The sequence below is a fragment of the Erithacus rubecula genome (genome assembly GCF_903797595.1).
Source record: "Erithacus rubecula genome assembly, chromosome: 3".
In the NCBI taxonomy this organism is placed as follows: Eukaryota; Metazoa; Chordata; class Aves; order Passeriformes; family Muscicapidae; genus Erithacus; species Erithacus rubecula.
Window position 1 is genome coordinate 37825352 of NC_136689.1, and position 17463 is coordinate 37842814.

Consider the following 17463-nt stretch of genomic DNA (forward strand, 5'->3'; position numbering starts at 1 on the left):
ACACATTTCCAGAACATTGAGAGATGCAGATTGTGTGCACCAGTGATGACAACAACCAATTATTTGGACACGAGTAAACCTGAGCATGCCAAATGAGAATAAAATTCTCTATTGCCTACTCCTGTACCTGACAGAGGAAATGGGGGAAGAACCCCGGGAACCTCACAATCTGGCACCAGGACTGCATGCAGCACAGTTGGAACCAAAACACTAGCTCTCATGACTATTCTTCTGGAGCCTATCTCATTTTCTGCCAAATAGGAGAGTTGCAAAATCACATGGGTGATTACAGGGCTTTGATATCCAGGTTAATTTAGCCTTCACAGTTATTTGGTTTTAAACTGTGATAACCCTGTCACCATCACCCTAAAAATACTAGCTACAGATCAAGTAAGCAAGCAGAAAAGGAACAGAACTTTGCAAAAAAGATGCATTAAACTGAAACATGGAAAAGGAGGAATAAGAATTGTTACTAAAGAAGCATTGTCAATAGTTGCAATATAATTCTTTTTTCCATTGAAGTAGTTCTGTGAATGATGTCTGGGCTTTCAATGAATTTCACTGCACATGTATATAAAATTTCTTTATTTTATTACCCACTTGTTCTGAAGGGACCAGTGACTAGCAGGAAAATAATATAATACTTCTCAGATTAACTAAGTGTTTGTAAAAAATGGAAGAGAAGAGATGCAGAATGCAAAAGAATTCCAGGTGCAAAGACCATCAAAATCTTGTTCAAACAGAATTGTTTCATTTGCTCCCAACTCTTAGGCTTTAAGAAGTTTTTACAGTCAGGGAAGTTTGTGATTGCAGTGACCACATGAGAGTTCTTCAGCTGACATGTACATCAGTATAATATTCTCAGGGCTGGTCTAAGACTGCTCTCCAAAATGCTTCTAATTCTTCCAGTGTGTGAGGACTGGGATCTAACCACACATCACAACTTGGAAAATACACAAAGTGAGAACTTAAACCTTAGCCTAAAAATTCAGGCTACAATTTTCCTACCTCCCATGGCAAAAATGCTATGGGACAAGTAGAGTAAGAGTCAGAAGATTAGCAAAAGTCCATTTTGTTGTGATAAGTAACTCTAGTTTGGGAAAAAATATTACAGAATAGACTATTGGGAAGGGACCTCCTGCAAGATATTGCCTTTAATACAATGCCAGGAAACGCATTTTTCTTTCCAGTGGAAGGAGCTTAGAGGAGTTTATACTTTCCAGCTTATCAGAAATAAATGTAAAGTATCAAATACCTTCTGTTGAGATGCTACTTCCTAATTGTTGTCACATTGACAGACAAGGGAGGTCACACCTAAGCAAACTCTGTTGCCTGAAAAGAGTTAACCCTGCAGAAGTGTCTTCTTGGGGACACTAAAGGTTTGCTGTAGGCCAGCATTAATTGGGATCTTCTGGTACTCTACTCCCTGGGACACCCATGTCCATTATCATTTATAACACACTCATTGGAACATGATAATGCATGATGTAAGAAGGGAGAATAATACACAAAGAATCATATTTTCTTTCTGCTCAATGATTTTTAAAAAAGCTGTCTTAAATAACTTTATTGCTGTAGTTTTTATTAAGGCATCACAAAGTGTGCCAAACTTAAATGTTCATTTCACTGTCACAGAGAAGGACAGATTTTATTCATGATGTATGATTTTATTCATACAGTGCTTCAAGATTCATACATATTCTGCATGCAAAAAAACCCCTCGTTTTATAAGCATTCAGAAGTTATTTAACACATTATTGAAACACAAGTGTAAAAGCAAAAGCTCAAAAGTATTCAACTATACAAATGAACGTAATTATGCAGGTGTGCAAGGATCAGAAGTCCACAGGACTGCATTTACCCCAGGTCAAGTATTTTGAGCTGTGCTGTACCCAGAAAACCAGTTCTGAATCTGTTAATCTCAAATGGGCATTTTTAGAGTTCAAGTGATGCTTAGAACTCAGTCCAAAAAAAGAGAAAAATCACCAAACACAGGATAGAGATCTATGGACACAAACATCCTTCACAGCCTTCACATTATGTGTTTCTTGATAAAAGATCGAAATAAAATTTAAACATTTTCATCTTCTGAATTTCTACTACTTAAAATACAAATAAATGCAACAGGAAAGTCCTCCCCCACATTTTATTTTTTTTTAACTGGGCAAGCACTTAACCACAGTGCTGTTTAACTGACAAACTCTGCTGTATATTTTGGAATTGTCTCAAGAATGCCTTTTGTATTCTGCCCTGTATGAAAGATCTTCATATTGTTAGAGCTCCAATAACACTTCTCAAAACAGCACCAGCTGTTGTTTCATGAGAAAACCCCTAAAGAGAATTAACCAAGTGTCACAAAGGGCTTAAGTCTCCTGCTTCACAGCAAGACTGCTCTTTGCCTGTTTGTTTACAGGTTACCCAATGTTCAAGGACTGCTTTGCAACTTTAATGTTGCCAATTTTTTATTTTTTATTATTTTTCAGACACAGTGTATGACTTTTCCAATGCTTTTGTGACATTGAAGACTTTACAAATTCTTGCTAATCTTGTGGCCTTTCTAACCCTCCAGACTGATGACAAACGCAAGTCTATCTGTAAGCCAGCAAGACGACCATGCTCAAGTAGTTGGGAAAGCCACAACCTATTGAATTGTTCATCCTTCTCCACAGACACATTCTTTCCTTTGGTCACCTCCAGAGTCAGAACCCAAGTAGCTGCTCAGAGACAACAGTTTGGCAACAAGGCTTTTACTGTCTACCTTCAACCCATGATGAACTCATATATTTCACTTTGGCATCTTCTTTCTTCACATTTTGCTTTTTTTTTTCATGTTGTGTTCTCACCCATTGACATTTCTGTGTCCAAGAAGGCATGTATGACATCCATACTAAGTTAGAGATTTTTATTGTCTTTTTGTAATGAAAACTGGGTCATGCCATCTTTCTCTGCATTTTGAGCCACTGTGCTGAGTTTGGTTACTTATGCTGCAAACAGCTGTACTTAATACAGTTAAATCTTAATACACACTTGATCTAGGTTTGGCAGCACCAGAGAAAAGCTATTTCTATCTAAAGACATATTAACATATAAAGCTATAACAAAGAAGGCAGGTTTCATCCTCAGTTTAAATCTTGCCATGGGTGGAATATACATCCTTGGTTTCAGTCCTTACTTTAAGTGAAGGCTTTACTCTTACTTAAGTAGATGAATTCCACACCATAGAGAGCTGAAAGACCTGAAAAATATTAATAATGATGTCTGCCCCAGTTACATAAACTTAATTTTGTACTGGTCACTGCTGTATTCTCCTCTACTACAAAATATCTCCATATAACAACACTAACAAACCAGTTTTCTTTAGTGTGCCCATTCCTCCTTACCCCTGTTAGATGGCAAGAAAAGGGCTTGTTTTCCACAATGGCAAACAAGCATCGATGAGGCCTAGAAGAGAATATGCAGGTGAACAAAAAGTTTCTTTTCTTCCCTTTGGCTTTGTCTTTTCTGCCTTAAACTCATAAAACTACTCCATATAATGAATACTCCTGATACATACTCCTGAATAGGCAAATGCAGCCCTGGGACATAACAATTTAGAAAAGTACATGCCATGTGTCCTACATTTCCTTAAATAAAGTGTAGGATAAGCACATTTAGTGGGACAAGGCAGTAAATTTTGAGTGTAATTAAGCTGTAAAACCTTGGGAGGTTAATTAAGTAATGAAATCCAGAGATTACAGTTCAAAACAAAACTACCTCTTCTGACAGAGATATGCTACACTTCAAAAAAATAAAGAAGTGTATAGGTGCCATGTGATAATTACTAGGGAATTCTATAGATAACATGCACTGTAGTTTGTCATATTGGATCCTAACAGCCTCTTCTTGCCCTAGAAAAATAGACAAGGAATAAAATTATACCTAAACATTTTACAATCTTCCCAAAGAAAACTCTGGCTGAGAATGCCTCCCACCATGAAAACAAAACTGGAGGGAGTTTCAAAATAAACCACTCTCCTGCTGTGTCTAACAAATGGTTGGGCTCTCCTGCCAAGATGAAAACACACAAAAGTAACAGTTGCCTTTTAACACAGCAAATTTCTATAGACTGTCGCATACTATTAGTGACATAAATCTCTCTATCACATCCTTCCCAAAGCTGATCATGGAAAGGAGTTCCTGGAAAATTCACCCAGAACTAGTCTCACCAGCGAGACTAATCCATCTGTTAATTTTAAATTCCTAATTTTTTTTTTTAATTCTTTTTTTACATCCCCTGATTCTGGCACTTCGCTCTGGACTCTGAAATAATTACATTACACAGAGTTTAGTCATGATGATGCAGTCAGGGAACAGCTTCAGAATGTTCAGATCCCCCTGTTATAGAAAACCAAAACTTTTGGTTTGCTGCCAAAAGGGCAAAATTCCTTCTTTCTTCCCTCCTCCATTGGTGGAGGTGGAATCAAATCCACCTGACAACAATCTGGTTCAAGGAGCAAACGTAGCTTTTCCCCATCCTTCACCAACCATAAGCCATCAGCTGTCCACTAGCTCACTTTTCTGAACAAGCTTGCTAGAGAATCAGACAGGTTAGTGGTGCAAGGAAAACAGCAGAAACATTCAGACATTCAGACGGGAGAATATGGTTAACAAAAACCCCCACACTTTTCAGCAGGTATTGCTAAATTGCTTAGCTGCATGATGAAATGGCACTCTTAGAATTACAGAGTTTCATCTTCCTAGTAAATGCCTAAACATCATAAAACTAGGTTAATTTTTATTTTAGGATTATTAATACACAACATAGAGGCACACCAGATGTAAATAAAAATTTAGGGATTTGCTTTCTCCATTCTTTTTGAAGAACACCTTTGTGCAAATATGTATGCTAACTGTAACTACTTCTGACCAGAAAATTATGTATTTGTTTCAAGTATTAATTCACTTTCAGTCATATTAAGTTACTACAGCAACAGTTACACTTTATTTGGCACAGGCTTGTACACAACCAGCAATACATTCAGATCCTGATCCTACTATGTTCTTTAAAAACAGGTGTCTAATACTTGCCCTTGCATGATGACAATTAAATTGAATTTTATCGCTAATTTTTTTTTTTTGTTATTTTGAAATTTTTTAGTTGTCTATCCACTGACAAGTTCTATATCAATATACTTTAACTGATCACACAGTATCAAAAAGCATATCCATGGATATCTAGTAACAGATTAATCTTCTAAGAATCTCTTATTTCCAGCTAAAATTCAGAAACAAGAAAGGGAAAAATACTCTAACATAAAAAGTAATTTATTAATGTTCTACTTTAAGACATCTTATGACTGTTTTCTTACAGATTCTAGTAACAGTGACCTCTGGAACCACTGGCTGAAGCCATTTGATGACAGAATGACCAACTCTCTTTGGTTCACTGTTTCACCAGCCAGCTCACACACAAGCTCTCCACTAGCCAAGAAATCAAAAAGTTAGAGGTTCTGACAGGTTTTTCAGGTTATTTCAGGTTATTTCAGGAATTTCAGGTTATCAGTATCTGGCTGCACCTCTTTATAACTCAGTGTTTTCTATATCCTTGGCCTTTTTCTAATGCTTTACTGCATCACTAGTTTGAGCACTGTGAAAGTATTCCAGACTCCCAGCATATTTCCATTTCCCAATTGCAACTATTACTTCCCACAACCTGACAGATTTTTGTTTCTGGAAACACAAAATCTTTGAAACCCATTCAGGTTGTATGTCAAGTATCACATCAGCACTGTGATATTTTCTTTCAGATGCTTTGGTTTCTATGGCCAGACTGAGCCCATACCATACTGCAAGACAGTTTTCCCCTGCTGAGCTATTTTCATATTAACATACAAACTTTAGAAAAAACTTTGGGCAGGACTAAGGCAATATTAAGATGCTCATGCTGCCAGAGAGCACATGGAGAGAATAAGTCCAACAGGGTAGTTTTTGAGCTCATGTTAACTGGCACACATGAAGATTTTATCCTAAGAGCACCCCAAACCCAGACTTTTCTAGTCAGGTTCAGGACTACCAGTCACACTACATTTGAAATAAAGGAGAGCCCAAATTCCATTCAGAGGTTACTTTTCCAACTGCACTCTTCAGTGGGAAGCAATCCCCTCCTGAACAAGAGAAGCAAATCCTTAAACTCTCCAAAAATGTAACAGCTATCAGTAGGTTAGAATTTGTTTAAATTAACATACCTTTATGTTATTGGCCTGACTACCTTCCACTGAAATACTGAAACACCTTGACTGTGATACACAGATTTTTCATACTTTCAATACACATGGTGCCCTAAAGAGGCATGCAATATGATCACTAGAAACAATTAGAAGTCTGCTCCCTGGAAAAAAGGAGAAAAGTAGGAATACATAGCACAAGGCACCATGTAAATGAAAATTAATGAACTTCTTTCCTTTAAAAAAAACTGTCCCAAACACTGAACAAACTCTACATATTCATATCCCATACTACATTTGGTCCACACTAAAAACTATTTTATAATTATGATGCACCTAGGGCAACACAGTCACATTTTTCTTACATTCTCTAGTTTAGAAATCTATTTTTTCTACCATATTAAAATAAACATGAATACAGTGTTCCTTAAAAAAAGTTGCTTGAGTTAAATCGCTCAGTTGCTTCTATGCAACATCTACTCCTCCTCTGGAGACTTTACAAGCCTTGAAATGTTTTATAAGCCTCACAAATACTACAAATACTAGTCTCAATCCTGTAGTAAATTCCATGAGAAAGGAACAGAGGGTTGGTGTTCCAGAAACTGACAGCAATTCACAAGGAGGAAAACAGATGCATCAATGAGTCAATAAACCCTTAATGCTGTTCCAGAACCCCCCTCTTCCTCAGCCACTCATCCTCCCACAATAACATTCCTACAGAAGTCATTAGGAAAAGCCTTTCAGGATTGTTCATTAGAAGTGCTGACAATCTTGAAGATGATCAAAACTCAACCGCTTAATTTGCTATTTAGGAATTGTGTCTTGGCAGCCAGAAGAATCAACCTCTCCACAAAACATACCACATAAAAGACTCATAAAATAACATCAAATATATTTTGAGATTAAATTTTAAGTCAGTTTGCATTTTCATCACCTTTCTGTTACCTGACATGTATGTTTATCACTCAGGTGGCAAAGAAGAAAGTCTACATGGCATATTTTGAAATACTCAACTAATATCAGGAAGGGCAGGTTAACATGATACAACTTTAGGTTTGTTTTCTCTCAAGCATCTGGACCATCTGCCTGTGTCTCCATCAGCAAATCAGCATGGAACTTCTTCCTCTGTCCCCAGCCAATTTCTCAAATGTTTTCAGTCTCATATTTGAGATTTTAAGAAAAATGCTCTTCTGGATCTACCTAATACCAAAAAAAGAATAACTGCCTCACATCTTGCAGCTGCTCTCCTCCAAACAACTTGCCTCCCTTTTACTCCAAGATTGTGGCATGACACCTCAAAGTTTTCATGACGATGCTGTAACAACAGTGGTGGAAAAGACTAAGCTAGGATCACTAAATAGAGTGTGACAAAAAAATACAACCCACAAAAACTCTGTGGTTACACATGGAGTAAGAGCCTGAATGACTTCAAGGAGCAGAACTCTCTATATCAGCTGGATTGAGACAAAGTTATTTTAACTTTTTTTCCGCAGACACCTTGCCATTCTTGTACCTTTATCTCATGGCACACAACTGGGGAATAAACAAAGGACTGAAATGCTCACACACTACTAAAACATGGTCCCTAAAAACTCCAAATAGCCCAGGATGGCTACCATGGGATTACACAGCTGGAAATATCTCAGTGAAGCTCATGCTATCCACTTCTCTCAAGTAAAGATGCCCTGATTAGGGGACGACCCCAGAATTCTAACTGCTCTTATGGAAACATTCCATATCAAATTATCTGGTTGCAAGAGCTTTTTAATTTTTTTCCCTCTACTTTATCTCAGCTTCTTTTGATTTATAGGAAAAAAACTTCTCAGTGTTATCTTATGGCTCCTGTGTTTTGTCATGACAAGAAAATATTATTTCTCGCTCTCTCCTTGAAGATTCTGCCACACACTGAGAAAGATGGTGTGAGTTTTTGGCACCTCACTAAGGTAGACATTTGCCCGGCTTTTCATAGATTTCCTCTTCTCACAAGTTTCCAATGTCTGAAGAAGGAACAGGAAGCCCAAGACTAACCAAGCCCACTCATTCACTAAAAAAGACCAGAAGAAATCAAGTGATGTGGGATCCATGAGAGGACTGTTTAATATCTCAGCCGCAATTTGACTTCACAGATCAGGTAAAAAACCAGTAGATTAAGCATTTTAATCCTCTTTTACATCTTTCTTTCTTCTTATTTTTTTCTCTTTAAGGTAGCTTTTTAAATTATGTCCAAAGGAAAATACAGATTTGACATTTAGGTCTGAACCTTTCAAACACATTCTAGCTCAAGTAGACTTTACACTAATTTAGCTAACACCCTTTTTTCTTACTTGCTGAAAATAAACCACTACAACTGCTAGATGTGCACAGTGTAACAAATACACAGATTTATCACTTTCACAAAATAAAAAAAATAGAAGTAGTACTTTACTTTTAGGGGCAAACTGTATTTCTATGTAAATTGGAATTGCATTGAGACACAGACAGGATATTAAAATAGCTTTATTAAATGAAACTAGATGAGCTGATATCATAGAATAAGTTAACAACATACTTCAAAACACAGCTTAAAAGGACTTAGTTCATAAGAGTAAAGACATTTGCAACCACACAGAAATTTTAAAAATAGCAGATCTAATGCTCATTTGTCAAGGAGAGGAGGAATATTTTCCTGCTTCTCACAACAAATTTTTGAGTACTAATTACTGAAATACCTAAAGAAAATAGCTAGGAAACACTTTTGAATAAAAATTACTAAGAGCTGGTTTATCCCTTCATTTATGAGGAACAGTTTTCTTTGATATTTGCAACACAAATAAATATTTGGTGTTTGATCTTGACACCTTACTTTTATTGCTAGAACTTAAAATATACTTCAAATTTTAGTATTTATTTTCTAAGTTATGCAATAATATTTCATATGCCTTGATTTAGAATTTACTTTAAATCTGGAATACTAGCCTTAAAATCCATTCTTCCAAAATACCTGTGTTCCAGTACATAGGAACTTGTAAGTACTTGAGAAAACACCATCAAGCATGCAATTTTCAAGAGACATCTTCTCACAGTCATACACATTTAGAACTACGTATTTTTTTGCTTAAACTGCTTTTGAAAACATTCAAAGCACCTATTTAATGCATAATTTTCAGTGTGGGTGGCTGGCAAGAAATTGACTGTTTCAAATAAGGAAAATTAAATTTTTTATAACAGTTTTCATTCTTAAGTTTTCTATATATAATCTATAACACATACATATAAAACTCACTCCTAGGGATGGAATAGCTCCCATCCATTAGTTATGAATCACATCTGCTGTTTTTCATTAATTGAAACATAAACATGCATTTGCAGACTGCCTTTGGGCATAGACACACAAGACAGTATAGATGCAAGATAAAAACAAACTTCTGGAAAAATAGTCAATGCAAATGAAATACCAAACTTAATCAGTAATTTTTTCAGACCTAAGCTATCCATCTTAGACCACTTTTATGTTCTTTTATTTGGAAAGGTTAGTTCATCTGTTCAAATAAAGTAACTTCTTACTTAGTCTTTAATACAGCACAGGCATCGTAGAAATTAAATGTACACATGCACACAAATCTCACAGGTCAAACGTGCATCTTTCCTCACTGAACACCTAAAGCCTCCACTTGATATCACCTCTATCACTTCTCTGATCCTGCATTATTCAACACTCTGACAAGGAGAAGACTGGACAATAAAAGTATTTAATGAATGGTGGTGTGGAGGGTAGAGGATAAGAAGCAACCAATTTTTTTTTTTTTTTTTTTTTTTTTTTTTTTTTTGGCAGGCAAACCAAAACATCTGAGGAATTGTGTCTGACTCACCCAGCTGAGGCACACAGATTTCCCTCTGGTGCTAGAATATCCAGGAGAGTCATGGCATCTTTTACTGCTTCCTTAAGGGCAGAAGAATCAGAAATACAGCAAGACCAGGAGGGAATGCTGTTCCCCTCAACTGTTGGATATCATTATATAGCTCAAAGCCTACAAAACGCATTCTGCTTAGTAAAAGCAAATGTTAATATTAATACATTGGGGCAAGTATTTCAGGTCTGACCTTCCTTCCATTGCACAACTGTGAAAAAAGGAGGGGAGGGGGCATAAGGACACACAGGACATAAAAATTCCCAGTTCTCTGGTTACCATAATATAAAAGACGGGCATTCATATAAAGCAAAAGAGCACCGAAACAAGGCTTGGCAACAACACAAGACTTTTCCCCACGCCCGCCTGCTCTGCAGACACCACGGGTAGCAGAGGAAAGATAAGACAAACTAACAGCACATGTAACAAATGTTACATTTGTGACAACTGCGACCAGCCCGCCGCAGCCAGTGGGGAAACAGAAGGCCTGATCCAGATAAGAGCTGAGGGCTAATTCTGAGCTTTAACCTGGGTCTGGAGAGACAACAAAAGAGGTGTCTAAAGGACTCAGGAGTAGGAACTTCAACCACCTACTCCTCATTTGAAATGAACAGCATAATAATGAATAGAAATAAACAGGATAAAGGACTAGCTTGCCTTGGTTCACCTCTAGGACAGCATGCTTATTTCTAAAAACAGAAGATTTCATTAGGATTTGGTCATATTACTGACCATATCTGCCAACGGTTTGTACTTCAGGCAGGCAGGACCCTGCTTATAGAAACAGACCTGTGAAGGAGCAGTAACACAAAATGCAACTCCTGGGCACACTGTCATAGCCCAACACTCCTCCTCCAAGCCCTACACTGGCAGGAAGGAACTCCTGTGCTGTTCCATCCAAATTTCCTGCTCCCAAATCAGAGGAACAGCCAAAGCTCAGTGCAGCAGGATGGGCAGACCCTTGGGCCAGCAGAGTTCAGATTTCAGATGCAAAAAACCTACACATAAAGTTAAAAACTGCCCAGTCCAGAAGCCTTAACTAGTGAATTATGGCATGTCACTAGAAGTTATCGGACATTATGCAAGATGAAGACTTGTTTTAACCCTCTCAGAACATATTAAATGCCAAATCAAACTGAAAGTTACTCCTTTATTAAAGTTAAAAAATATTTGATTTCAAATGAAACAATAAGAGAAAGACAAGGTCCCTTTAATAGGGCTGAAAGATTTAATTTGTTGGTGCTTTAAAAAAACAAAACTATATATATATATATATAGCCTACTATCTTATCAATTACCTACACTCTTCATATTTTAAAAAATTACACCATTACATTAAAAGCTATTTTTAAGGTAAACTTTGAATCTTCTGAAAGATACTTATATCTGCATTTAGGTTATTTGAAAGGCTGGTTCTTTTCATTTACCAATATAAAGCTACTGTATTCATTCAAATAAGTATAACCCAAATATATGCAATATTTCCATCTACTAATCATATACATTATTTCCATTCCACTCCATATGAGCAGATATTCATGATATTTTTTATGAGAGAAGTCACATGAACACTCAGCATATATTCACTTTAAGTTATAATTTCCTAAAGCCAGAACCTATCCCTTTCACCAAGGACAGGAAAGTGGAAGTAGTGTTCAAAGTCCTAAATTATTATCAGTACCCTCATTTTCTATTTATCAGGCTCATATAGCTCTTGGGGTTGAGGAGAAAGTCTTGAAAACACCGGCAGAAATCATTAAATGTTGCTTGTTTGAAATACTCAGTTTTGTGGGCATCACCATTGTATCAGAACCAATGCACTTCAAAGTGTTACTTGCAATGACTTCATCTTCACTATAAAAGGAATATGTATTTTAAAAAATGAAGTGCTATCACTGTGTCATTACAATTAATTTTCTGTAGTTCCTCAACACACACTGAGGCTGAAGAATTATTTCTTTTGTTCACAGTAAGTTTTTCTAGTATTAGAAAATGCCATTACGTTTCACCAATGAAAACTCTCCCATTTACAAATCCACACTTTTGTAATTAATCCTTAATACAACTTACCACTTTTGTTAGTGACACTTGGAGATCACCCACCAAAATAATTTATATCACTCAGCCAAAACTCCACCTTCTGCCAACTATTAGAGTGCAGAGATGCATGTTGATTTCAGAAAATCATCAACCAGACCAAGAAAAAAAAAGCTATTAAAAAACCAAGTAAGTACATTTTATAAATCAGAGGTTGTCTTCAGTTAAATAATGCTAAATTATTTTCCCAATAAAAGTTTTCAGTTATTATACTCTACTGATAGAACTGATGTATTCCCATCACTGGTAATTGTGCCTAACTAGTTATATTTCCTCAAGTCCTCTTATAGCCAAAAACAGAGATGACTTGCTGTTTGTTTCCATAAACACTTAATTCTCCTTTCTTTTAAAGGGAAAAGTAGATATCACCTGATGCTCCTATGATGTCTCATAAAATTCACTCTTTAGGAAGTACCTTTCCTTTTTCACAACTGCATGTAATTTTTTCCTACCTACAAGCATGCTCTTTGAATCACACCCAAGGCTGGAGTTACACACACAACTCTTTACTAAAATGTGAGCAACTAGGTTATGTACACAGGACCTGCTAGTTTGAAACATACATTAACACCCCACCAAGTTTTAAATGTTTCCTCATCTTTAGGGCCAGGCTTTTCAGCAGTTACCCTTCAATTGTTTAACTCGTGGTCTTATTAAGAAACCACAAACTACAGAGAATACATTACTCAGACAGAGAAGCATCCTAGTGGTTTCAACACACTAGCAAGAATTCTAAAGAAATCAAGGTGGTTTCAAAACCACCTACAACCAAACTACAAGTGGTTGCACATCCAGCAGATACATGGCAAGCAGATTAAAGCCAGACAGCTCAAACTATTCTGTCCCTACCTCTCACTCTCCTTAAGGACAGCATATGATTATCTACAAATGAACCACCACCAAAACCAACATTTTTTTCAGCCTGGCACACTGGCCATGGGCCCATCCAATTCAGTGCTACAACAATATTGTTCTTTCATATGCCAGTGTTCTACAGCTGACATGGAACAGGTCTGGTTTTAGGAGCTGGCTCAGAAATCCTACCTTCACCATTTAAAACGCACATGAGAGAAAGAAAGAATGTCCCACTGTTTTCTGAAAAAATAAATTAACACAGTTTTAACTAAAATCTGATTATTACCCTCCACCTACTCTGAATTGACTAGAACACTTTTAACTTTTACTGCTTTTAGAGAATGAAAAGTTTGATCATTTCCAGTTGTAAGAAACTGTTGACTCACCATAATTTCAACCTCATTACATTTAAGAACATATTTCAATAAAAATGCCTATTCAGTAATTTTCACACTTCATTCCGTTGTTTTCTGTATGAGCTGTAAAACTTTCAATTACTTGGTCGAACCTCGATGGTATAATCTTAATTCTGAAGAGCCATCCAAAGACCACATTTGATAAAGATTGCAAAGTATTGAGAAAGGAAAAGAGAATTATTTTGGTTCTCAACTTAGACATGTCCCCATGTCTCAAGTGGCACACCCAGAAACCTGCACATTTTTTTAATATACCTTTCCATGCTGCCAGCTTCTTAAAGAAATTACCAACATAAAATGCAGTAATTAGAGCCATGGAAACAGTCCACCATCAGAACACATAGGATTTGTTCACTCCAATAATATTTGGTTTTTGACAGCTCCAAGACGTAGACACAAGAACAAGTTTGCTACTATTCTGTTTAACAAGACTTGTTAAAAGCTCTGTAAAACACATGTGTCTGATTAAAGATACCTCACCATCTATCCATGAAGATCTAGTGTCTTCTGCTTAAACATTAAAGAAGTTACTCCTCTGTGCTGAGCAGGAGAAAGGCAGGGGAGTCACCGATTGGCTGAACCAGACCCCTTCAGGTCACCTTTGCTCCTCCTCCCTCTCAGGTCTCACCAAACCTGAGAGCATCCACTCTTCCTGCTGAGGAGCACTGCACTGGGAGCCAGGGCTTGTACTCTCAAAGGACTATGAGGAGGCTCAAAAGGATTCACCAATTTTAGAGTCAGCTATCACCAGCACCCTGTGTTATCTCAATACTTCCAACCAATCCACGAAAGGCAGTAAAACACCTCCTTCTCGGGTCTGCTACAGAGTTACAACTTTTGGAAGAGGATGCTGCTGGATGCCAAGATGGAATAGCAAGAACACAGCTCCTGCTTCCTGTCTCTGAAACTTGGGAACTTCAAGTATTGTCCTTTCACAGAGTTGGAGAAGAAAATGGGATCAACACAGAGAGTCCCAGCTAGCCCGCAAAGGCTTTGCTCTCGGAACAAGAGGCGATACGGGCAGCTCTGAGAGACAGACCATAGCTCGCTTGGGAGGACAGCGACTTCACACAGCCCTGAGGACCCACCGCTCCCCCAGGAGCTTCCCACCTGTTTGCTCACAGGCTGACCTCTTCCCTGGGGCTCCCAGCACCCCGAGAAGCGCCCCACAGGGGTAAAAGCTCCCCCCTGTAACACCAACCCCAAGCCCAGGTTTCCTCCTCCGACCCCGGAGCCCTCCACCGAGCGCTGCTCCACAGCGCTCCGCTTTCCACGCCAGCCCTCAGCTTCCTCCCTCCTTTCAAAGCCAGCCCGCGCTCTTTACGCACACGCAAGGGACGCAAATAGAAATAACCATTATAATAACAATAAAACGCGAGTAGCAAAACCCACGAACAACAAAACGCAGCCCCACAACTCACCACCCAAGTCAGTCCCCCGCTGCCGCCGCCGCCGCCTCCTCCTCCTCCTCCTCCTCCTCCCGACTTTGCCATTTTGTGCCCGTCTCTCCTCAGCCGAGGCGAGGGCGCTCGGAGGCGGCCGGGAGGGCCGGCACCGACACCGCGCTGGGGCCGCTCCGCGCCTCTGCCGCGCTCGGCGGCGCCGCGGCTCCGAGCGAGGGCGGCCGAGCGGCCCGCACAAAGCGCCCCTTCCGCCGGCGGGGAGGCAGCCGCAGGCAGCGACGGAGGGCCCGGCCGGGCCTGCGGCTCTCGCTAGTTTAAAGGGACGACGGGCCGGTGCCTCCGCTCGGCGGCGGCAACAACAGCCACCGCTATCGCCGCCGTAGCGCTGCTGCCTCCCGCCCTCCTCCTCACCCCCGGGCCGTCCCCCCCGCAGCCACAAAGGCCCGGAAAACAGATTAATAATAAAAAAATCTCCCCCTCCCTCCCTCCTCCCTCGTCCCCTCCCTCCCTCGTTCACTCACTCCCTCCCTCCCTTCCCGCCCCTCGCGCGCGCGCGCGTTCCCGCGCAGATCCCCCCTCCCCGCTCCGCGCCCCCCACACACACGCACACCCCGAGCTGGCCCGGCCCCCTCCTTCTTCCCCTCCTCTTTCCACCCCGCGTCCCGGAGCCCGGCGCCGCTCCCCCGCCGTCGCCTCCCGCCCCTCCTCTCCCCGCACGGCCCCCGAACCGCTGCCGCCGCCGGGACACCGCGCGTAGACAATAAATAACCGCGCCGGCCCCGCTCGGCGTCCGCGCCGCGGCCGCTGCTCCCCACGCAGCCGGCCCGGGCCTCCGCTCCCCCCGCGCCTTCTGCCCGCCAATCACGGCCCGGCCCGCCAATCGCGCGCCGGAGGCGGGAAGGCTGCGCGGGACGCCGGCCAATCCGAGAACCCAGAAGGACAGGCCGAGTGACGTCACTGAGGGTGGCAACAGGGCGCGAACGGCCCGCACGGGGGCGCTGCCGCGCGCGGGGGGCGGTGCGAAGGGAGGCGGAGCGGTTGGATCGGGATAGGGATAAGGATCGGGTGGCGGGATAGGGATCGGGATAGGGATCGGGATAGGGATCGGGATCGGGATAGGGATAGGGATCGGGATAGGGATAGGGATAGGGATAGGGACAGGGACAGGGACAGGGACAGGGACAGGGACAGGGATAGGGATAGGGATAGGGATAGGGATAGGGATGCTAGATCGCGATAGGGATTGGGATTGGGCGGCTGCATCAGGATAGGGCGGCTGGATCGTGATAGGGATGGGGATCGCGGCGAAGCAGCGTTCGCCTGCCGGGAATGCAACAGCGGGCAGGGAGACACCTCGCTTCCCTGTGACCACATAGGGAAATTGGTTTGGGGACTGGCAGAGCACGGCTGTCCCGTTTCCCCGCTGTTCCAGGTGGATGATGCCGCGATGCGCGGCAGGAGGTGGTGCGGTAGGTGGGACAGGTGCTCGGGGTGCGGCGGGCAGCTGCTCACATTCCGCCAGTCCTTAACTGCGACCTGCGGCGGTACCAGCACGGTGGAGCTCCCGGGGCTCCAGGCAGGAGAGTGTCTACAATTCACTGCCCTCTTCTGGGCTCTGGGGACCGGCCCGAGGAGTTCTGTAACTCGGACAGCTCATACGTCTTTATCCTACATTTCAGCATCACTGTGTGAAGTCCTCATACAGCATTGCAAAGCACAGCACCCCGTTCTGTACACAGTACACAACCCTGTCTACTACAACCATATTCGCCGTTTTGGAAAAAACGCTGCGGCCAAAAAAACTTAACATCTACTTCCTAGGTCTAACCTGTGCTTGTACAAAGCCCAAAATTCATGTAATTTTAGATATCTGCACAAAAAATGTGTACAGTTTTGGATACTCTGCACCAAAATTATATATATATACTTATAATAAAACCATAATATATTATAATAAGATTTTCTAACAAGCTTAGAAAAATGCTTCAGCACAAGCAGCTTCTCAGTTAGTAATTTCCATTCTGCTATGTGAAATGCAAAGGAACTACCTAGTTCAGCCTGTTCCACTCCTTGAATTATTAAGAATGTAAAGGCTCAAAAGGAGGGATTAGTAGGAACACTGCATCTGAGGCAGTAGACAACTCACAGAACCATTTCAAAGGAAGAGCAATAAGGTTTTTCCTTTTGCAAAATGCTTTTCCTAAGGAGTAAAGTGATTGGAAATGGAGCAGTCACTTTTGAGGAGTCAGTTGTAATACTCAATTATGCCTCAAGGGAAGGATCAGAAGAATCTCTAGTAAACATTGCTTATTTAGCATAATTTTACTCTGCCAGTTTCTAAGGAAGCTATTAAACTAATATCTAAGTGCTGCACAAGGATTATGGAAAATAATGGCATCTGCCTAGAAGGGACAGTAAGTTATCTGTACTATTATTGCCAGCTGCGTGTACCTCTGAGCTGTAGGCTGTGTTTTCCTCTACTTTTGGCAAGATAAAGAGTGCTTCTTGCAGAACCAGAAGTAACACTAGCATGGTTCTGCCTAGTGCTTCAGAATTTTGAGCTCGCTGATTAGAACCACATTGATTTCTCCCCCCCCCACCC

At 40.8% G+C, this 17463-nt stretch overlaps 1 protein-coding gene across 1 annotated transcript in view; it reads right to left on the bottom strand.

The window, feature by feature from the left end:
• Positions 1 to 15338, bottom strand: part of TOP2B (DNA topoisomerase II beta) — a 60145-nt gene extending 44807 nt beyond the window's left edge. Inside the window, 1 exon segment of the mRNA XM_079299653.1 lies at positions 14880 to 15338. Coding sequence (XP_079155779.1) covers positions 14880 to 14951 — 72 coding nt within the window. The 5' untranslated portion in view covers positions 14952 to 15338.
• Between the last annotated feature and the right edge of the window lie 2125 nt (positions 15339 to 17463).